This window comes from Cicer arietinum, chromosome 2 (assembly GCF_000331145.2).
Source record: "Cicer arietinum cultivar CDC Frontier isolate Library 1 chromosome 2, Cicar.CDCFrontier_v2.0, whole genome shotgun sequence".
Taxonomy (NCBI): Eukaryota; Viridiplantae; Streptophyta; class Magnoliopsida; order Fabales; family Fabaceae; genus Cicer; species Cicer arietinum.
The window spans coordinates 36,809,015-36,834,053 of NC_021161.2; the positions used below are offsets into that span (position 1 = coordinate 36,809,015).

General features: G+C 31.6%; 1 protein-coding gene across 3 annotated transcripts; it reads left to right on the forward strand.

The window, feature by feature from the left end:
• Positions 1–2,348: 2,348 nt before the first annotated feature.
• On the forward strand, positions 2,349–23,394 carry LOC101509359 (MADS-box transcription factor 23-like). Of its 3 annotated transcripts, none has more exons than XM_004490408.4 (9): positions 2,349–2,494; positions 2,755–2,979; positions 10,504–10,582; positions 11,221–11,282; positions 22,290–22,389; positions 22,473–22,514; positions 22,581–22,661; positions 22,784–22,922; positions 23,018–23,394. In XM_004490408.4, exons 2-8 carry the CDS (start codon positions 2,798–2,800, stop codon positions 22,901–22,903), a joined length of 666 nt encoding a protein of 221 aa, XP_004490465.1. In that variant the 5' UTR covers positions 2,349–2,494; positions 2,755–2,797; the 3' UTR covers positions 22,904–22,922; positions 23,018–23,394. The 3 variants fall into 3 exon arrangements, with proteins under 3 accessions (XP_004490465.1, XP_073221156.1, XP_012568392.1); XM_073365055.1 differs by having other exon boundaries at positions 23,021–23,394; XM_012712938.3 differs by having other exon boundaries at positions 22,581–22,622; positions 23,021–23,394.
• Positions 23,395–25,039: the final 1,645 nt, after the last annotated feature.

The window sequence follows — 25,039 nt, forward strand, 5'->3', positions numbered from 1 at the left end:
AAATCAAATTAATGAATAAATAAAAACATAATATTATTTTTATAAAATTCTTTTGTTAGATATTAATATATTATCAATATCATAAATAGATAATACAAGATATTGAATTGAAAATAATATAGATAATATTAACTAAAAATAACAATTCAAAAAATCATTAAAAATTTTAAAAATAAAAAACCCTAAACCCTAAAATAAATTTTTTAAAATAAATTTTTATAAAATTGATGAATATTTTCTCCTAAATTTTAGTGCTTTTTACTGTTCTAAAAATAAAATTATCTTTGTTTACAATGCAGAGGCGTGATAAAAAAATCACAAAATCCATGTCAAAATTACTCCATGGAATCAACCAAAATTTGTCCACGGCATATGTCATTGTGGAATTCGAGACCAAAGATTCATGGTAAATTGCCAATAGTTATTTTTAATTTAAGAATCCATTGCCAAACCCAAATGCATTGATATTCATCAATCTATGGCAAGGGTTTCCTATAATTTATGGACGGATAATTTAAACAAACCATTGATTGATGTACAAAAGGTACAATCTTTTTGCAAATTACAATTCTCCATTTTTTTATAAGCAAATATTTTATTTATAGAAAATAAGTACTCTAACCAGTTACATCGTTATGAAAACATACATTACATGTATGACAACTACATCAATTGAGTAAGATTATTCAGAATGCATTCTCGAGCAATGAATCACCTCAAGATAAGGATTTGATGCATGAGACCATATTATTACAATTTTTCTTGCCAGAATTTAAATCGATTAAGTACTAATTCTAAAACATTAATTTACCATTTGTGAGGCTTCATACATTAATTTACCATTAGTGAGATCACCAATATATCCAGAAATTTCAATTCATAGATGCAAGATACAATGGTGACCTCGAGCATGGGTTGAAAGGGCGAATGTCCATAACCCTATTTTTTTGGGTCACTAAATTTTTATTTTACTTAATAGTTAAGGTATATACATTATCTATTTTCTTAATGTATACAAGACATATAGAATAATACTAGTATAAGTAAAATTTAATGGTAGTTTTTGTCCATTTATTTTAATCAATTCACATAATTGGTATCTATATTTTAAAAGACGACAGTTGTAGTTTCTCATCATATTTTTTAACTAAAAAATAAAGATTTGATATATTTTAAATATTTAAATTCAATTTTAGTCCCTAATTTTTAGTAATTCACAAAAATCAATCCCTCTATTATAAACTGTGATAATTTTGGTCATTCATTTTAATGTTTTGATTAAAAAATAGCGATACGACATATAATTCGATGACGTAGAATAATCAAATAGAATTTTTTGAATGTCAATCAAACAAATTCTAAATGTTTTTTTATAATAAAAATATTATTAAAAAGAGTTCAAAGAATACAATAAACAAAGAAGTCCGAACCCAACATCAAAGCGGAAAAGATCTACCCAGCTTTTATGAAGATTTTGCAAAACTCCTACTTAATCATGTGTTTGAAAGTTGACAAGACTCGTTGCAACAAACCCTTTCACTCAAAAGTTGGTTTAGCATAACTCCAAGTTCACACAAATAAAAAGAAATTGATTTTAAATGGTGTTTGTGTTTGGTTCCAAAGAAAATAAAAGATCTTAAATTATTTTCAAGTTATAATGATTTATTCTCATTCAATTCTTCTAAAATAGAGAACAAAAATCAATTTAGATGAAATTTTGCTTTCTTCTCTTCTTAAAAATTGAATCAAACAAATAATTTTAAAATAAAATGATTTTATATAGCAAAACCATATATTTCCAAAAAAAAAATATTTAATATATAAAATAATTTAATTTATTCTTCAAAAATAATTTATTCAAAATTTTAAAAATTATTTATTTATAAATTAATAATGTCAATAGTGGTGAGAGGTAAGATCATTATGAAGCCGTGGAAACTTCGGCACTTACCACCACAAAACCATTAGAATACCTCTGCCGATGGAGTACCATCAACCACCAACATTGGAGAGTCAAATAGATATCCATACATATAGTATATTGGATGTAAAGCTATCACCACTCTTTAAAATATTTCCTTTTCTCCCTTCCAATCCTCTCCAAACAAACAAATCGTTTATTTATTTTAACAGGGGGCATATCAGACAATGGATGCGCGAGTGCACATTCGCAGCGCAATGTGACTATTTGAAAGAAGCGCCATTTTATTTTCCGAAAAAAGGAAATAATGTACGATCTACGGCATATATTTTAGTAGTACCACGCGTCAGCAATGCAACGGTGATTGGCACGAACGTCAAGATGTATATAAAATGACCCAATCGCTTCCGAGATGTCAAAATATGATTCGTCCACGTGGCATCATTAGTGAAAACCATCACTGGTTTTGCACTTCACCAACCAAAAGCAGTTTCATCACTTTCCTTATATAGCTACACACTAATGTGAATTCAGTCGCTTTGTCTGTTATAACAACCAACACGTTTCATACCAGTAAGAATTTTTCTATTTTTTTCTCCTTTTCTAGATTCTCTCTGTCTTTCTCGGAAAATTAATCTGATTTTCCTCCTTTTTCGGTTGTTTTCTTTTGTGTACTGAACAGTTTCAATATTTATGAATTCGCTCTCGCAGGATCTACGTTTGCTCTTTGGATTATTCTACTTTTTTTTTTTTTTACGTTTTTACTTTTGATTTTCACATTTTTTGTTACTTATAACGAAATTAATGTTTTGATTCGTTTGATCTGTTTGCAGAAATTCGTTTTCTGAATTGTCAGGGTTTACTTTAGCGTTAGAAATGGGGAGAGGAAAGATCGTGATAAGGAGGATTGATAATTCGACGAGCAGGCAAGTTACGTTTTCGAAGAGAAGAAACGGTTTGTTGAAGAAGGCGAAGGAACTTGCAATTTTGTGCGATGCTGAAGTAGGAATTATAATTTTCTCAAGCACTGGAAAACTCTATGATTTCGCTAGCACCAGGTAACAAGCTCTACGAAATAGTTTCTATAGATCTTCTTTTCTTTTTTAGTTTCTATTTCTATTGATCTGCACTTTCAAACTTTATGCTAATTTGAGTGTATGTGTGGTGTTAAAGATATATAAGCAATGATAGTGGTTTAGTTTTAATTTTTTTTTTTTAATAGTTTGGACAAATGAAAGCTTTAGCTTTTGAGTGTGAATGACAGTACGCAGAAGGTTAAGAACCGTTACATTAATTAGATTGAAAGTAAAAATAATTAAGTTGTTAGGGAAGAAGGAAAAATTATTAGCAGATCGAATCTAAAACTTTTTTTAAACCAAAACCTTTACTCAGTCAACCAATCCGGGAGAGAGGTGGATACTTCATATGGAAAAGGAGCATGTGATATGTTTGAGCTTGGAATCACGACAGTAAGATATAAGAAATGCATTTTTGAGAAAGTTCGGTTGGAAGTAGAATGAACTAGTGTTATAGGCTTGAGTTCCCTTGGATTCTCCTTATTCTAATAAGTTGTATGCATTAGTGGTAATCAGGCCTTTTTGCTTTGAATATATATATATATATATATATTAGGAAAAATTATTAATGTAAACTTATACACTATTTTTACACTCTGAGAAAGAAAAATAAAGAAAATAATGTGATTGATATGATATATAATAAAACATAAAATAAAAATAAATGTTAAACGAAAATAAAAAAATTATGAGCATCGGTATATATATATAGAGAGACTCACATTTCTACATGTGGTCGCATAATTAGTCTTTTATATATCTAAAACATGATGGTGAAAATAATAGTAAGGTATGCTTCTGTCAAATCAGAGTTATGCATGTTCAGGTGTTATTTAGGACTGAAGATATTGCACTGTCCCAAACAAATAACTGTACGGAATGTCAGTCTTAAAAGCCACTGTAGTTTCATTTTTTTTAATAAATGAAACAACATAATTAATGGGACAGATTACATAAGAGATGAGTATCAAACAAATATATAAATTTTATAGATCGATTTCAATGCGTTTAATTTATAATTTTTTCTGCTTTAAATATGTAGCTAAAAGGTAACCAAAGAAAATCATAAATATTAAGAAAATTATAACGCATTTTGAACTGAAAGATTGGATTAATAAGCATTAATGTCATTAAAATAATTTATAAGAGGATCCAGTTTCTTCAAATCTTATAAGATTACCACCGGTATGACATGTAGTTAGCTAGGGATACACTTTCAACTCAATCCAAATCATACTATATATTTTTTTTTTTGATTCACTATATCTTTGTTAGCGATTAAATCCGAAATGTCCCCATCAAGAAAATATTTGAATATTTTAAACTATTTAATAATATTTTTGTTTATTAAAAGAAAACCAAATTTAAACATCAGTTTTTATCGATAATTTTGTACAAATTTTCCTGCAAAGTTATGTTTAGATTCGATTTTAGGACACTCCAATGGCATAGAATAAAGTTACCGTAATTTGAATCTTCATTAAAGCGGTAATATCCTTATAATTATTTTTAGATTAAATATCACATATAGTCCTTTAATTTAATTTCAGGTAACATTTTAATTCTTTATCTTTTTTTTCTTCCGATTTACTCATTTATCTTTTTTTTTTCTTCTGATTTAGTCCTTTATTCCTAACAATATCAAATAAAGTATGAAAATATGAGTTTATTTAAAGATTTGTGTTACGAATTTGATGAAATTTGTATTATATTGAAGAATATAATTAATTTTATGAATTTTTTTTGAATTTTTTTTTGAATTTTTGTATAAAGAAGGATAACATTGTTAAAATTTTAAAACATAAAATATCAAATTGTCACTTAAAATTAAAATAAAGGACCAAGTCGGGAAAAAAAAATAAATGACTAAAACGTTACCTGAAATTAAGTTAAGGGACCACAGATGTAATTTAACCTTATTTTTATAAACAAATGTTTGTGGAGGAAGGGAAATGTCAATAATAAAGATCAAAATTTTGACTTTCTTTTCAATACTATTTCAATGTCTCAATCCAAATCTCTAGACTAAACCTGTAGAGACAATATCTCTATATAGTTATACCAAAAAATATTCAGCTCATGATACATTAACCGGCTAAAGTAATTAGATCTATTGATTATTGACTTCAATTATCATCAACTAAACTAGCAATCATACGTGATTTTAATTAACATAGTAATTCCTTTAACATTGGATTCAAAATACCATCCCTACTTACTGTACAAAAAGAAATTGATCAAGTATGGATAAAAAGAAAAATCTCGTCAAAATTTGCTTATCAGAAAGTCATCCAATAGTTCGTGCTATTCTCATGTATAACTAAGTTTAATATTGATAACATATTTCATCATCTTTTTTTTTGTTTTTTTTTTGTTTCAAAAAAGAAATTGTTTCACACCTTGAATTTTGTACTTGTGCATGTATTAGATATTGCTGGAATTGGACCTTACCAGTCACTATCTTTTATTTGGATTAGGAAATCGGCCCTCGATCAGTATCTTATAGTGAAAAACTCTACTTAATTTGTTTTAGGGTTAGTTAGAATGTTAGATGAAACACCATCGAAATCTTCATTTCCTCGTTAATCAAGTTTTCACATCTCACATTTAGCCACTTGAAATGATATAACAACTAAGAAGTTCATACATAGCACTTTTAAATTTTTTTGTCAAACTTTCATTGACATTGACAAAATGAGATTAACAGTTTTTAGTTAATAATTGAGAGTCACAGAAAGAGAGAAGAGAGAAGGGGAAAGGGGAAGAATAGAATGCAACAAAATGTTGACAATATGTTGAGAAACCGAAGCAAACAACAAAATAAAACTACCATCGATTACATTATGTTGAGAAGAAGTATGAGTACAAGAACTCTGGTGAAAAGTGTCATCATAATAACTAATTCAAAGAATTTATTAAAATTATATTCTCCCATTAGATTACACTAGAAGCACTTTATAACAATATTAATTGAATTTTAACCATAGTACGAAATATATGCTAAATGTAAAAAAATCTAGAACAATTTTTAATAATATAAATTCAACTATAACAAATATAATCATTAATAAGCGAAACATAATATCTAGATCTATCTTTGATAAGAATGAACGATATAATCCACACATTAAAATTAATTAAGTAAATATGTGTACTATAAATGAAAATACTTTTACTAAAAATTTAGCCAGTTTGCAAACACGACAATTTGAATTATCAATGAGTTATAATTTTCTTAAAGCTTTAGTAGAAGTCAAATAATTTAATTTACAAGAAAAAATTGTCTAAGGCAAAAATGTCATAAACAAAAACTAGTAGACGAAAAGTTCAAATAAATAGATTATTATTATATTAATTGTAGAAGATTTGAGAGTTCAAAAATTAGAACTCTTAAATAATCTAATAGAAGCAAGATTCAAAATGAAATAAGGAATATATTAACATCATAGAATTGACAAGTTAGTTGTGGAAACAGTCCCAATATTTGCTAATGGCATGAGAATTCCATCAACAATCAACATCATACATGGATGAGGCAATCCCAACACATTATTTTTGGATTTAGAGAGACATATCATATGACATATGTCATATCACATGACATTGACATATGTGTCATGTTTCATAATCAAGAATTCATATGAGATAATATATATTTGATAAATTAGAGGGGATCAAACCTTTAATTGAGGAGTCAAGTATGACATGTGGCTGAGTGGAAAGAAACTTTTGGAATTGCTCAAAAAGATTAGGTACTTGTGAATTAGTCTTGATCAAGTGGGTATACATGTGAATTAATTCTACTTGGGTTCAACAAAATTTGGAAGTTGTGTTTTCCAACCCCAAATTTTCCTAGTGAAAAAGAGCAACATAAATAGATTGAGGAGATGAGATAGTTTCTTTTTTTTTAGAATGTATTTTAGAGTGAGATTTGAGTATGATTCTTGTGCCAACAACTAACTAGCTATTGAATCAACACTTGAAAAAGGAGTGTGATGCAAAATAGTCCCACAAATCCCCTCAAAATCAAGACAGAGAGCCATTAGACACTGAATCAAACGTTGCTCTTCTCTATAATTGGTGTACACTTTGGTAGCTTGCAATGAAACTGGTTCCATAAGAGCCAATTGAGCTCCCCGATTAGTTATAACATGATAAAATTCTTAAATGATCATATTATTCTACTAACGACATCCAATATCAATCTCCAGCCGATAGTGTTTTGTAAAATTGGACTAAACATACAAACATTTCAAACAATCCCCAACTTACTTAGCAATAACATATTTTGTAAGTTACATTTACCTATCAATTGAGAAACGTGATTATTGATCCAAATAAGGATCTTCGAATTATGAACATCTCATTTTTCAAATCTTTCTCATATTTTGTTGCATCATTTTTATCTATGAGTTATGTTCCATCAACATAACTCCACATCATTTTTTCCTTCAAAATATTTTTCATTACATAACTCCAATAAGAGTAATTTGTTACATAACTCCAACAAGAGTAATTTTATCAGTTGAGTTGAACACTAATAGATTGAAGAGGACCATCCTTATCACTAACTATTAAGAAGAGGACCATCTTTCAACTTGATCTCTTAAGAAGTGAAACATTGTCTCAATGTGTTTGCTTCTTCCAAGAGACACAAGGTTTTTTGCTAGATTTATTCCTGAGATGTTGTCAATCGTCAATTAATGGAATTGGCCTGCATACATTCAGTTTTAACTCTGTTGTCAACGACTCCAACCATATTTATTGGCAAGCAGCATAATTGCCAACAATATATTCAGCCTCGCATGAAGAAAGTGTTATCACTGACTGCTTTTTTAAGATTCATGCTATTGAAGATTTCATGTACTTGTATGGCAGTCTCTTCTCTTTTATCATACTTCTAGTCATGTCTAGAATGGTTCTATTCCTTCTTTCAGTCAGACCATTGTATTGAGGTGTGTAAGGGGAAGTTACCTCATGTTCAATTCCATTTTTGACACAAAATTCCTTGAATTCATGTGATGTACATTCACCACCTCCATCTGTCCTTAGCACTTTGACAGTTTTCCCACTTTGTTTTTCAACTTTCATTGAAAATCTTGAACACTTCAAATGCTTTACCTTTGGTTTTTATCAGATAAATCCACAACATTCTACTAAATTCATCAACAAATGTTATGAGATACTTATTACCTCCTAATGATGGCACCTCAAAAGGTCCATATATGTCACTGTGAACCACTTCAAGAACGTTCTTCGCTTTTGCTTGTACTTGTGATTAATTCCTTGATTGTTTCCCTGTCATATGCACTCCACACACCTTCTCAAGGACATCAATCATAGTAATTACACTTACCATCTCCTTGACTCCTAGCTATTGCGAGCTTCTGAAGTTGAGATAGCCAAATCTTGAATGCCACAACCAGTTTTCATCAACTGAGCTTACTGTCTTCAGACATTGAATATCTACAACCTGTATATTGATGACAAAGGTTATGTTCTTTAAGAGAAGAGCCTTTAGTATCATCTTCTTTTGTCCATCATACATCTTAATGCACCATCCTTCATAATCACCTGAAATTCTTTCTGAATCAGTTGTCTTATGCTCAACAAATTGTTTTTCATTCTTGGCACATACAACATATTTTCAATCACCACTATTTTTTCATTTCTCCTCTTGATCACCATGTTGCCAGCTTCCTCAGCTACCAAAGTTATGTCATCAGCAAACCTGACCTTGCTCCTTCTTGATGTATCAATGTCCACCATCCATTTCTTGTGACTTGTCATGTGATTAGAACTACCAGAATTAGGATGAAGAATATTCTTTTTTTTTATTTTTTATGTCTGAGTCTGAATCTTCTTGAGCAGCGCAAGCCTCATCCTCATCTTTCTTCTTTTGTTTTCCTTTGCCAAATCATCATTCATCAGCAAAGTGTCAAAACTTCTCACAATTGTAACAATGCACCTTCTTCTTGTCAAAGTTCTTGGATCTCCCTTTTGATTTACCACTTATACTTCCTACTTTTGACGAGGACTCAGACTTGTCTTCAGGTTTCTTGAATTTATTCTTTTTCCACTTCTTTTTCTAGTCTCCCATCTTGTAGGCTTGTGCTGCCAATGCCTGATCTCCATATTTAACCCCATTTCTTTCATCCATTCTTAATTCCCGTGCTTTTAAAATGGTCTGCAATTCTCTAAGACTCAACGTGTAAATGTCTTTGGATTCTGATATGGCACATACAATATAGTCAAACCTGGGATGCAAAGATTTCAATATCTTTTCACATAGTTTTTGTTCAGTAAGCTTTTCCCCACAACCAACGATTTGATTAGTGATATTCCTCAATCTTGAAATCATATTTGACACCTTCTCTTGCTCCTCCATTTGCAGTAATTCGAACTGTCTCTATAAGGTCTGCAACTTCACTTTCTTGACTTTGGTTCCTCAAAAATAATACTTCTCAAGAATGTCCCAGGCCTCTTTTGCACTTCTTGCATAAGAAATTTCGTAAACGTTGGCTGTGTCAAGGCATTGATGAAGAATGAAGGCGGCCTTGCAATCTTTCTTCTTGTTTCTTTAAAATTCGACCTCTGCTCATCTGTTGGATTAACACCCAGCTCCTCAAAACCATTTTCTATGATTTATAACACTTCTTGAAATTCAAACATAGCTCGAATCTGCACTTTCCATCTATCCCAATCTTTTCCACCAAAGTGTGGCATATGGGCTGGAAAATTTTCAATTTTTGCACTTGAACTCATCCACACTTCACTCGTGTTTGAATCCTCACACTTCACTTGTGTTTATCACTCTAGGATTGAAACCTTGTTTTGATACCTATTGTTAGCTTTCAAGTTATTGATTCAAGTGCAAGAAAATAGAAAAGTAGAATAGCATATGAGTATTAGGACATCTTTATTGAATGAATGAAGTGTGTTATTTATACATAGTTTATTCCTATTCATTCTAATTGTCCTCTAACTATCTAACTAACTAATTAAGAGATTAGTTAGTTAGCTATCACATACACTTAGTATTTTAATTTTAATTACACAAACTTTCAATACCAAGAACGTTCTTGGTTTATTCTAATCAATCTGATTTTCCAAAACATTCTTGGTTTCAGACATTATAATTTAATTATTGCACTGATATATTCCTTCATCATATAGTAGGACAAAAAAAATTATCCTGACATCTAACAAGCATAGCTTTAAACATTACGCTACAAAGCAAAATAATTTTCTTAAAATTACATGTTATGATATAAAATTGATCATATAAAGATTATGTTATTGAACATTGTCAATGGAGGCATCTCCAAATCTCCTATTCCCTAATGGATCATGTTCGCCTGTTTGCTATGTGTATCAAGTTTCAGAAGATTATTAATTATTGGATATAAATACATCCTATCTGCATTCTAATCTTAATTTCTGTTATTGAATGTAAGTCAACACAGCATATATCTTATGCAACTAAATTTTCAATGACTTTTCCAGCATGAGATCAGTAATTGATCGATTCAACAAATCAAAAGAGGAAAGTAATCAACTTGGGAATGCAGCCTCAGAAATTAAGGTAATTATAAATACTATCGATTAAACTTGTTTATACACACATATTAAAAAAATTAAGTCATATATTATAATTGTGTAAAAAATCAGAAATACTTAACTCAATCGACAAATGTTGATATTGTTATACTGTATAGTATATGTCCTGAGATCTCGTAGTTGCATGCAAGTTTCTTTACCTTTTCATCTATATAAAAAAATTGTCCAAAATAGTGTTAAGCATCTGTCAAGTCTGTCTGAAGTGAGAACAAAGGAGCAGCTGAAAGTTAGGATTTAAAACACTTGCATCGTCAATTTTTCTTATCTTTTTCGTTTTATTTTCCTGAGCACCGAGTATTCAAAGACACGACTCAGTTAAGAAAAAATTATCCTTTTCATTTATTAGATGACAGTCAATTAATTAGTACAATTTCTGCATTTGTGTTTCGGAGTTGAGTTTTTAGGAAGAATTCTTTATTTTGCATCCAGACCCTAAGATTTCTAAATTAAGATATTTGAAAAATTTAAAAGAATCTCCAAACCAAACAACCACTCAGATTCTGGGAGTATCTTTAATGCTTATTCTAATAGAAGAATTCATAGTTGGTGAATTCCTTTACTGCCTATATCTAACCAGAATGTATTGTTTCTTTCATTTTCCAGTTTTGGCAAAGGGAGGCAGCAATGTTAAGGCAACAATTGCATAATTTGCAAGAAAGTCACCGGTACACCCTTCAATATTTGTTTGTTTTAAGGCAAATTTTAAGATAGGTAGTCCATGTGTGATTAAAAGTAAGCTAAAACTCTAACAATTATTGGCAACATTCGCCTTAATTTTTTTTAGTTACATTTTCCTCTCCCCTTAACATATACATACTAACTATTTACATTCGCCTTTAAAAAAAATTATTTTTTTAAAAAATATCATCAATCATCGTTATTATTTGATTATTTTTCAACACTGATAAGTTGTAAAAATTGACATCAAAATAGAATTTAAAGTCTATTTGATGCGCAAGATTGAATGAAGATATGATATGATATAAAGTTAGATAAAATAAAATATTTGATAAACATTATCATATCAAACATTAGATACACACATGATAAGAACATTTTATTTTCTGATGTATTTGCTACATATTTCATCATAATATTATATAATATATATTATATTTAAAAAATAAAATTACCATTGAATATACATCTTTGTTTTTTTTTCAAATTAACTTATGATATTTTAAATATTATAAATTAATAAAAATACTAAAAATTAAATAAGTAATAAAATAATTTTATATTTAAAACTATCAATTGACACTACTAAATAAAAAAATTTCAATTTTAAAAAACATAATCATGAGTAACCATATCATTGTATTTTATTTGTTAGATGATATATATTATATGCAAATGGAAAAAATATTCTTGTAAACAAATTATATTTATTTTAAAATTTTAATTAATTTTCATATTTTTATAATTTTGAATACCAATTTATTAAATTATATAAAAAGACAAAACTACCCTTGTGATAAAATCATAAATATTTTTAAAATTAATTATTAATATTTTATTATTAAGTGTAATATCAAATTCTATTAATTATTTTTATATTTATATTTGATTAGATTTTAGATTATATTTTATAATTTTTTTTTTATATTTATATTTTATTATATTTCAATTTTATATTTTAAATTATATTTTATAAGGATTAATTGAGTAAATTAATGTTCTTATCTTATCCTGATTTCTAACTCAACTCATATTTATGATATAAATTTCAGCTAGAGAGACATAATAGGATATAATTTTAGATTAATTTATCATATCTTGATAGATAATCAAATATTGTATTCAGACAAAATATGATAAGTTATTTATATCATGCATGTCTCTTATCCTATTCATTAAACGGACCATTAAATTGGAATGTTAAAATACAATTATTGTATCAAAAGTCTAGAAATTTTCAAAAGACTATGTAAATGACCTACAAAAGTTTTTAAAAGATTGTTACCATCAAAATTTTATAATTTAAATTTCAATGGATTTATATTATGAGATTTTATAAAAGTCGAATTAAAATTTAAATACATCTTACTAAATTTTCATGGTCTCATACAAATTTAGTGCAATTCATATGAATTTCAACTTATTAAACAGAATGAGTTTGAAATTCCTTAAAATTTTAAAGCTTGGCGAAAAATATAATAAAAAAAAGGTGAATAAAGAGAATCAAAATTAATATATATACTTTTTATAGGTTTCTTCGTCGGATGTTATCTTATTTGAATCGCGTAAGACACTAAATATGAGTACTTTTAAGTAGAAATTCAATTTCGAAATTGTCACGTAGTAGGAATCTAGCTATTTCCATTAAAATCAATCCGATTAATAAAATCAATCCCATTAATAAAATCAATACATTTCTATGTATTTAAATATAACACTTGAAGAGAGGAATAAATAATACTATGAATTTAAGTTAAAAAAACATTCTGAAAATTATCACATTGTTAGCTGCACATATATAGACGGTTTACAATCTATACGCTTAATGCTATTTGATGACATAAAATGAGTAAACATCGTAGAATTCTTTTTACAATGGAAGGTTAATATTTGACATCGTATAGTTACTTTAGAATATAGTTAGATAGTAGAGAACGTTTTAATTGATAGTTGGAAGGTAATAGTAGTAAAAGATAATAGTAGTAAACAGTATGAAGTTTAGAATAAATAATATTTTGTATTACTCTCAAATGATTTGCTTACAAATATTTTGTGGCCTATTTATAGTTGTGGAAGCTATATTTCATATGCTTCCTTCTAGATTATCCATGACATTTGTAATACAAATCTAGTAATTAGTTATTCTATGAACTACTTAATTCTAGAAAAGGTTAGACATGTACATTATAAATTAATAATTAATACTTATTTTATATGTCGGCTATACTTATTTAAGCATAATTCGTAGTTGTTCAAATCTTGCTTTTGACAATGCCTTTATAAATATAGTGGCTATTTGATTGTCTTTCTTGCGGTACTCAAGCTTGATTTGTTTAATCTCCTCAGCTTCTTTGATAAAGTGATATTTGATTGATATGTGTTTTGTTCTATGTGATGTACTGAATTCTTTGTGAATGCAATTGTTGATTTATTATCAAACTGTTGAGAGTTGTACTCTTTACCGGGATCATTATGAGAATTTTAATATGTTTTCCATTTTGCTTTTTTACAAGGATCTTAAACTCTTTAAATATTCCAAAAGCTTCTGATTTTTCTTTGATAAAGTAGACTCATGTCATTCTAGAAGAGGATGAAATATCTGTTGTTGTGGAGAATGTGTCATCATCGGTTCACAATCACCTGTGTGTGTCAAATCTAGAAAGTCCTTCGCTTTCCATGTTTTTCCAGTTGAAAATGGAATTTGGTGTTGCTTCCTAAGAAGACATCCGAAAATGTTAGAAGTATATTATAAGTTTATTGGAAAACATCTATTTCTTCTCTCCATTTTCAATTTGGCTATCTCTTGCCTTTTGTGACCGGTGTCGTATATTGAGCATATGTCTCCCTCAAAGTGAAGAGTATAACCTTTCTGCATCATTTGACTAATACTCAAAAGATTTTCTCTGATATTGGGAACTAGTAAGACTTATTTGATGAATCTCGTGTTATTCTTTGTCTCTAGCATGAGAGTGAATTTACCTTTTGATTACACGATTTAGTCATTTCCCTATTGAACTATTACTGTAACAGATTCATCAATATCTTTAAAGATGTTATCGTCTTTAGCCATGTGATTGCTATATTCGCTATCCAAGTACCGTTTCTACTCGATTCATCACAAGAATATTGGGTAGCATAGAAAACATGTTGCTCATGGTCGTGTTCATGTTGTGGACCATCATGCTATTCATCAAAATTTGCTTGATGTTATTTTTGCTATAAAAATTATTCTTCTTATGTCCGAATTTATTGCAATGTCGACATTGTGGCCTTCCACGATATCGAAAATCTTTCTTGGCATGATTTGTCCTTTTGCACATGTCGCATTGAGGGTACTCATCTAGATAATTTCTAGAGAAATTTCTAGAATTTGAGCTTTGATTGAAAGACATTTTCAATTGTGTCTTCATCATGCCTACTCAATGTTTGCTCATAAGCTTCAAGAAATCCAACTAATTCAGTCACAAACAAAGTAGATAAATCTTTGGTTTGCTCAATTGTGGTAAGGATTATGTCATACTTATGAAGAATAGAAATTAGAATTTTCTCAACAATTCTTTTGTCATGAAATATTATCCCTATAAGTTCTCATTTTACTTACTAATTCTTTTTATCTTGGTATAGTACTCATTTATGGTGTCAGACTCTTTTATTTTTATTAATTCAAACTCACGTCTTAGAGTTTAAAGTTTAATGGCACGTACCTTGTCACTTTATTGAAATTCCTCTTGTAGCATATCACATGCATCTTTGCCACTCGAAGAACCCATTATTCTTGGAAATATATTATCGGCTACCGCTTGTTGCAAATAGAATAACACATTTTAATCTTTTTATTTATTTATTTTCCTTAAACTCTTTTTCTGAATTGCATTGAGAATTGATGTTATTGCCGTAATAGTAAATCCTTCATCTACAATCTTCCATAAATCTTGAGAGCAAAAAAATGTCTTCCATTTAATGCTCCGAAAATCATATTTTTCACCATTGAAAATAGGGAATGACATAGATTATGGTTGAGTGGTATTAGTCATGTTTTAGAGAAATTTAGAAATGATGTAGGATATAAGGAGGATTTGGATGAAAATATTTGGATGAAATTTTTAAGCTTAATGTATGTGTTAGAACTGGAATGTAAAATTGAAGAAAAATGAACAGAATAGATGAAAGAAAGAAAATCAAAAAAGGTTTCTCTCAAAAATGTATTATTGAAACTGACAAAAATGAATAGAGTAGCAGTTACAGATTTGTTAACTGAATTACCTTGCAATTCAGTCCCAACCAATTAATTCTCTAACTGTCTCCTTATTGAAGACTAAGCTTATGTTATTTATACTAACCATCCTAACTACACGGAAAAACCTCCAACATCTTGGAAGCGCATTCCCAAGAGTTATCACAGGCAGGCAAATGAGCCAATTTCACCAAAACCTCTATATTGCCTCACACATTAGTCCTCAATTGCAGTATATCTTCTGGCTGTACAGCCAATTCAAGCTCCTCAATCAACATTGGTGGCAAGGTCTGAGGTGAATGCTGCAGTTTCAGAGCCTTCTTAAGCAATGAAACATGGAACACCAGATGAACTTTAGTTTCAAGAGGCAGATCTAGCTTGTAAGCCACCTCCCCTACGCGACTTAGAATATGAAAAGGGCCATAATACTTAGGAGCCAATTTAGCATATGGTTTATCAACCAAGGACTTCAACTTGTAAGGCTGAAGTTTCAAGAAAACCCATTCCCCAACATCAAAATTCACCAACCGCCGGTGCTTATTTGCTTGTGCTTGCATCTGATCTTGAGCTTTCAGCAAATTCTGTCGCAAATCAGCAAGTAAATCATCACGTTGCTGGGCCAACTGATTAATTAAAATCATCCAACTTTGATGGAATGGTGCAGCTCTTAATCAACAATGGATGGTCTATTCCATATAAAGCTTTAAAAGGTGTCATTCCAACAAAGATATTATAGTTACTGTTAAACCAGAACTCAGCCCAATGCAACCAATTCAACCAAGTCTTGAGATTAGGGCCAACAAAGCACCTAAGATAGGTCTCTAAGCACCGATTATCAACTTTGGTTTGACCATCCGTTTGAGGGTGATAAGAGATGCTATGCTTAAGACTAGTTATAGCCAATTTGAACATCTCCCTCCAAAAACTGCTGAGAAAAACCGCATCTCTATCTGATACAATTGTAGAAGAAAATCCATGAAGCTTCCCAACTTCCATCACAAACAATGCTGCTACCTCCTTAGCATTGTAAGGATGCCCAAGAGGAAAGAAGTGAGCATACTTTGTAAGTCTATCAATGACTAAAAAGATTGTATCATTGCCTCTAAATCGTGGAAGGCCACCAAAAAAATTCATAGAAATATCCTGCCACACTTGGCAAGGAATACACAACGGTTGAAGTAGTCTAGCCGGAGATAAAGTGGAGTACTTGTTCCTTTGACATACATCACCCTCTTCAATAAACTCCTTGATATCTCTCCTCATGCCTTCCCAAAACAAGAAGCTAGATACCCTTTTAAAAGTTCTGAACGATCCTGAATGCCCTCCATAAGGAGAATCATGGCATTCAACCAAGATAAGTGGTATTTTGTTAGAACCTTTGGGAAGCACCAATTTACCTTTATACAAAAGTCTTCCCTTGTTGAACTCATAACCAGAATGAGAAGTAGGAGAGACAATTAAGTCCTGCACCAACTGATGCAATTTAGGATCTTGTTGCAATTCCTCATCCCAAGAATCATCATCTTCCACATGTAGAACTGAGAGGAAGCATACATATCTATCCTATAGTAGATATCTGTTGCAGTATTCTCCTTTCCTGGCTTGTATTGGATTTCAAAATCCAAACTCATGAGCTTGACATCCCATTTAAATTGCTCAGCATTGAACAATCGTTGATCAGTCAAGAACTTAAGGCTCATTTGGTTAGTCCTCACAATGAAATGGTTGCCCAAAAGGTATCTTGACTCCAAAATGCAAGGGGTTTACCCTCATGCATCAAAACAACCCCTAACCCCTTACTAGAAGCATCGATTTCGACTATAAAGACCTTAGTGAAATCAGGTACAGCAAACAAGGGAAGATCAACCATGGCTATTTTCAAAGCCTGAAACGCAGATGTAGCTTCCTCAGTCCAACAAAACTTGTCTTTCTTCAAAAGCTCAATTAAGGGTCTGACTAATTTACCACATCCTTGGACAAAACGTCTATAATACCCTGTTAATCCAAGGAAACCCTTAAGACCCTTCACATCCGTAGGAATAGATCAAGACGTCATGGTTGTAGTCTTGGGCGGACAAGCTGCCACCCCTTCTCCAGAAATCACATGTCCCAAGTACTCAAGACTAGACTATCCAAAGCTACATTTTTTTCTTATTTGCCTTCAACCCATTCTGCATCAGCACTGCCAAGGCTTGGTGGAAATGAACAAGACGAGCTGACATATCCTTGCTATACACCAAAATGTCATAAAAAAAGACCAGGACAAACCTCCGGAAGAAAGGCTTCAAAACCTCATTCATCAGGGCTTGGAATGTGGAAGGAGCATTGGTGATACCGAAAGGCATCACCAAGAATTCATAATGCTCCTCATGAGTTCGGAAAGCATTTTTCTCTATACCATCTTCCTTCATCTGAATTTGATGATAGCCTGATTTTAAATCAAGCTCAGTGAATATTGTTGCTCCATCAAGTTCATCCAGAAACTCCTCAATGATAGGGATGGGGAATTTGTTAGGGATAGTAATTTTGTTGAGAGCCCTATAATCCACACAAAAACGCCAACTTCCATCTTTCTTCTTGACCAAGATGATGGGACTAGAGTAAGGGGTAACGCTCGGTCTTACAATGCCAGCCTCAAGAATTCCTGAAACCAACCGCTCTATCTCTGTTTTTTTATAGTGTGGATACTAATAAGGTTGTAGATTAGGTATCTCAGCCCCCTCCTTCAAATGAATTGCATGATCTAACTTCCTTGGGGGTGGAAGACCTTGAAGATCCTCAAAAACCTCAGAATAATGTTGAAGAACCTCACAGCTTCATGGATGATTGAAACCTCTACTGGTTTGTCCTTCAAATGAATTGCACGATCTAACCTCCTTTGGGGTGGAAGACCATGAAGATCCTCAAAAACCTCAGAATAATGCTGAAGAACCTCTGAAACAGCTTCAGGGATGATTGAAACCTCTGTTGGTTTTTGCTATACAGAATCGTACTGAATCAACAAGCCTTCCCCTTCTTCCTTCATAATTTGCATGAAGGCTCCATAAGAAAATTCAGTCTTTGCTAAGGAAGGATCACCAACCAACGTAATCAACTTGCCATCTCTAGACAAGGTCAGCTCCAGCTTGCCAAAGTTGGTTTTGACCTCTCCCAAACAAGAGAGCCAATCCAAACCCAACACCAAGTCCATCCCTTGCAGGGAAAACATATAAAAGGTCTTGCCTAATCTCCATTCCTTGCAAATGAAAACTCAACTTGGGACACCATCCCTTACATTTCACCCTATGACCATCCCCTATTTCCACAATGTAAGAAGGAGTATCTTCCACCAGCAAGCACAATTTCTGAACTACTTCCTGAGAAATAAAGCTATGAGAAGCTCCACAATCTATGAGTACCAAAACAGAGTTGTTTTGAACTACCCCTTGTATCTTCCAAGAATTTGTGGAAGTCAACCCAACCATTGAACAAAGAGACAATTGCAGAGAATTGAAAGTTTCTACCTCATGAAACTCAACATCATTGTCCTCCTCGTCATCTTCTTCTAAAATAATCATATGAAACTGCTTATTCTTGCATTTATGGTCTCTATGATATGGCTCATCACATCTGAAACAGAGTCCATTCTCCCTTTTGTTCCTCATCTCTGCCCCATCAAATGTTTGAAATCACCACCCCTGGTTTTATTCTCTTCCCCAACCTGAACACTCACCAGATTAGTAGCAACGGTACCACCCTCAGTTTTCTTATCCAACCAAGGCTTAGTATCAACAGTCACAGTCTTTTTGTAAGAACTAGCCTTAGAAATAGTGGTTGGCTTAGTGAAAGTGTTGGTTCCTTTCTTGGTCCAAACCAGATTCTTCTCCTCAATCATAATAGATTTTTGAATTAAATCAAATAGAGACTTTAATTCATAAAGTTTTACCTCCACTTGATTTTCCTCTTTCAAGCCATTCATGAAAATTCCTCATGCAAATTCTTGATCAATGGTCTTCAAAGCTCCAACATATTTCTCAACCTCCTCCACAAATTCCACCACTGTCCCCGTTTGTTTGAGTGCCAACAACAACTCAAAGGGATTTTGTACCATTGACGGTTGAAACCTGCGAACCACCGCCAACTTGAACTCGTCCCAAGTTGGTTCAAGATCGCACCTAGCCCACCAGTAATACCAGCTCAGTGCTCTACCCTCCATGGCCACCAAAGTGGCACACAACTTCTCCTCCTCGGGAACACTTCTCAATTCGAAGTATCGTTCCAAATGGTGCGTCCAACCGTACGCATCGTCGCCTGGGAAAATTGGGATCTCCATCTTCCTCCACCGCTGCAGCTGGAATCAATCTTGACCGCGAGTGCAGCCAATTGATCCTCCGTGTGTTTGACGCGCGCTTTTTCCAACTCCAATCGTGTGCGTCATTCCTCGCGCTCCTGCTCCCAATCACTTGAATCTCTCACCGTGCTTCTTGTCTTCATGAAATGCGCAGTAGAAGAAAGTGAACTCAGAGCACCACATCGGTGCTCCAATACCAATGTTAGAACTGGAATGTAAAATTGAAGAAAAATGAATGAAAGAAAATCAAGAAGGGTTTCTCTCAAAAATGTATTATTGAAACTGATAAAAATGAATAGAGTAGCAGTTACATATTTGCTAATTGAATTACCCTGCAATTCAGTCCCAACCAATTAATTCTCTAACTATCTCCCTATTGAAGACTATGCTTCTGTTATTTATACTAACCATCCTAACTAATTCAGTTAGGATTTACAGCTGGCACAACTCAACAAATAAATGAACTAACAACATAAAAATTAAGCTTGGTTTCTTCTCTCATACACCTTCCTAATAGGAAGCCTTGCTTGACTAGCAATCCTATCAGTATGATCAAACGTAACTCTACTGTCATTGTTAATATTTAAGATAGTATAGTTAATTTAGAATATAGTTAGATAGTGCAGAAGATTTTAGTTGATAGTTGGATAGTAGCAAATAGTGTGAAATTTAGAATAAATAATATTTTGTTCTAATTATAGTCGTGTAAATTATAATCTAAATGTTTCCTTCTAAATTCTTCATGACATTTCTAATACAAATGTAGTAATTATTTATTACATGAACTATTCGAGTATTCTAGAAAAGTCTAAACATTTATATCATAAATTAATAATTAATATTATTTTATATGTTACTAATATATTCTAAAAACATCTAGAAATGTGCATGACTAGAAGGAAAAGTCCCAGTAGAAGAAAAAATATCATTGACAAATCCATAATAATATGAGGAAATTCAGCCCCGGAAAGTGTTGCCTACAATATTTTCTACACTTAGTAGATAGTTATGACATATTTCAGCTAGCTCTAACGTATGCTATGGTTACCGGTCCATTTTTCTGTTGAGGATAAGTGGTTTAGAAAAATTGAAGTTCAAATTCTAATCAAAATATTTAGTCAAATTTTATTAACCTATCGGTTGAATTTTATATTGTTAAAGATATATTTTGCTAAAGTCGAAGGGTTAAAAAAAACATAGTGGCTTTGAACACCTTGAAAATATATACACCAAGTATAAATATTATTGTCAGTCAACAAAAAGAAAAAGCATGGATATTATTGTATTCTATTAATTCAACTCCCAAAGAATATGTTTCTTATAGAGAATTGTTACCCAAGAGCATTTAGATGAGATTGTTCTAGTGTCTTTCAATTTAACAAGAAGTCCCGAATTTAAATCTAATTTTAGGAATACAACAACATAAAATTCTTAAAGAAAAATTTTGTCCTCTATTACAGTCGTATCACCACATAGATTATTCTAATTCATTTTCTGTTTTTAATATTTTTTATATGTATTTTTTGTCTATTGTTTAAGGACAATGATTCTTAGAATTCAGTGTAATCAGTGTACTTAAACCCATGCGCATGATTCAAATCCTAAGAAATACAAGAAAAGAGTTGTTAACAACACTTGTTATTAGTCATGGCCAAACAACAAGTGACAGAAGGCTTACTGAGAGAACCAATGAGAGTCTGTAGGCATTTCAATTCCATCATTACTTGGCTGAAAGTTCATCCTTACAGATGATTTGTTTATTTTTCGGAAGAAACCATCCCTATTGCGTGTGGAATCTCCTGCTCTACGCACCATAAAAATTAAGTCTCAGAAACTGTTCCATGTGCACTTATCTAGGGCCACAGTTTTAAAATCTATTATCAGCTTTCAGTTTATGTCCATGGGTACCTAGGTTCCAGTTCAAACAACCTTTACGTCTTCCTGTTTTGGCCTTTTGGGTCTTATTTTTCAGTTGCATTTTTTGGTGGCTTGACGTTTCGTGTTTTGCTCAATGTTGTTGTGTTTTGGAGTGATTTTTGCATTTATCAGTGTTCATGAGTATCTTTGATTATTTTGCACATCTTTCTTGTTTGTGCTTCGAGCATTTTTTGCTTAAAGTAAAACAATTATTGATCAGGTTTATTTCATTGCTTAAAAGAGTTTAGAAGGACAATCTCAAGGAGTAAGAATTTAGTTTCAAATGATACTGATAAGGCTTTAGGAATGTTTTAGATGTACTTTACCTCTTCAAGTAACAACCCTGTAAAGACTATCATTACAAAATTCAAAAAACTGAAAGCATCTTTCAAATATTGGCTAATAATAATTCAAAACAAAATCTTTGTGTTATACATCCATTGCCTACCTTTGATAGTGAACTAGCATTTAAGGTTCCGATCCAAACATTTCATTATTAGCATGATTTTACAGGCAAATAATGGGTGAAGAATTATCAGGTTTAACAGTCAAAGAATTAAGAAGTTTAGAGAACCAATTGGAAATCAGCCTTCGTGGTGTTCGTATGAAAAAGGTTTGCATTTTCTATAAAAAAAAAAATACAATTCTCAAGTTTGAATCTAAAGATAGTAGTTAACATTCAATTGACCTATGCAGGACCAACTTTTAACAAATGAAATACAAGAACTAAATCGAAAGGTAAGTCCTGAAATGGAGAAATTGAGAACTTATTCATTATTTAAAACATATTTTTATATTCTGCAGGGAGACATCATACAACAAGAAAATGAGGAACTGTATAAGAAGGTAAACCTAATTTGTCAAGAAAATATGGAATTGAAAAAGGTATTGGTTTGGATGGCAATAGAAACTAAAAATAATCTTAAACTAAATTATCCACTTTAAAAATGAGTCAACCTTGTTAGGTGTTATATTCTATACTTTAAAAGAAATTTTCATGAACTTAGGTCTATGGAACAAAACATGAGAATGGAATAAACAGAAATTCTGTTTTCACGGTAAGTTTAGACATAGAAGACAATTTGCATGTGCCTGTGAATCTCCAGCTCAGCCAACCACAACAATAACATTACCAGAAACCTTCAGGTACAAAACTGAGGCATGATTTTGATCATTTAGCTACTCGACCATTAATCTGTGATAAAAAAATATTGACATCAGATTATTTTGATTTGCTGCAGCAGACTACAACTGCTTTGATGCATTTGCAGGAAATCAGTGTTCCTCACCAGCTATCAAGAAAAATGGACCCGGATTTTAATTTAGTATATAAATATGGAATATAGTACACAAACCATTTCCCTCAATAGATTTTCATTTGAAGTTATGAACAAAAAAAAGAAACAAACAACCCTAGCATGTATGTGATGAACAATGAAGCAACTTGTGTGGAGGTGAGACTCAACTAAGAAATTCTACAAATTTAATAGATGTGTAATCCATTTTACTTGTTGTGTTAAAAATTATATCTGCAAAAGAAATAAGTGAGCATTATTATGCCAAATTAGTATTTGTAATTGTAAGCAAACTACCAATAAACAAGCATATATGTGACTTCTATGATGAACACAATGCCTCCATTGCAACAACATGAAACTATTAATGTAAATGGCTAATAAACCATTCACCAAACAACTAGAGACTTTAAGAATGGATTCTTGACCTAAGAGCCTTCATTCCCTGAGTACAATAAAAAACAATCCTTTACTTCTCCGTTCTTCTAAATAAAAGTTGATTTTCAGCACAAGGTTTGTGGGTCCATGCATTCTACATGCTTTTATTTAAGAAAAGGGCTCTTGCATAATTAATGCAAACTGTTCTACATCACCTGATTGGTATAATAGATTTTGTTTGAACTCCTAAAAACCTTCCATGCACAGGCGAAATATTATTTATCTTCCTACATCATGTGCAATATCAACATGTGTATTGTGTTTATAAAAAATTCAATACATGAAATAAACTCAGCCACTCAAATAAGTCGTGTTATTTTACATGGGATAAATGAAAATTAACCATCCTAAAGATTAGAGATGCAAAATGTGGGCATATTATTTCAAATGCACATGTCAAAGAAGTTACAAAAATTCATGTAATGTTGAAGCACTTAAATAAATGAGAAACCATTAAAACTCTCTTAAACCTAGTGTTGGACCAATATCATCCTTACAAAACTAGCTTGAAAGGTGCCAAATGTCTCCTTGTTATAAACATATTTTAGGTCATATCACGTTAAATGTGTAACGCTTAACACACACCTCTCACGTTCAAGACTTGACATGTGGAGTTTGACCCTAACAGGTCAATGATTGACTATGATACTATCTTAGAGATGCAAAATGTGTGCATATTATTTCAAATGCACATGTCAAAGAAGTTACAAAAATTCATGTAATGTTGAAAGCACTTAAATAAATGAGAAACCATTAAAACTCTCTTAAACCTAGTGTTGGACCAATTTCATCCTTACAAAACTAGCTTGAAAGGTGCCAAATGTCTCCTTGTTATAAACATATTTTAGTTCATATCACGTTAAATGTGTAACGCTTAACACACACCTCTCACGTTCAAGACTTGACATGTGGAGTTTGACCCTAACGGGTCAATGATTGACTATGATACTATCTTAGAGATGCAAAATATGTGCATATTATTTCAAATACACATGTCAAAGAAGTTACAAAAATTCATGTAATGTTGAAAGCACTTAAATAAATGAGAAACCATTAAAACTCTCTTAAACCTAGTGTTGGACCAATATCACTACGCCAAAAATGACATTTAACAGCACCCACTTTACAGCGCTTGCTAAACACAAGTGCTGTTGTAAATATATTTTAAAAATAACGGAGCCTTTTACAACGCTTTTTTGACAAGCGCTGTTGTAGGGTCATATGATGTTTGCGCATAATGTTATAAGGCTTTTACAGCGCTTTTCAAAAAAGCGCTGTAACATGAAGCGCTTTCGCGTATTATTTTACAGCGCTTTTTACACAAGCGCTGTAAAATACATGCGCTTTAAAATAATTGAACCACCTATTACAGCGCTTTTTTGAAAAGCGCTGTAAAATACATGCGCTTTCATTGAATTTAACTACATATTACAGCGCTTTTAGTACAAGCGATGTAAAATACATCTTTCAAATAATTATATACGTTGGGAACCCTCATATCCTCTACATCTTTCATCACCTCTACTCTGG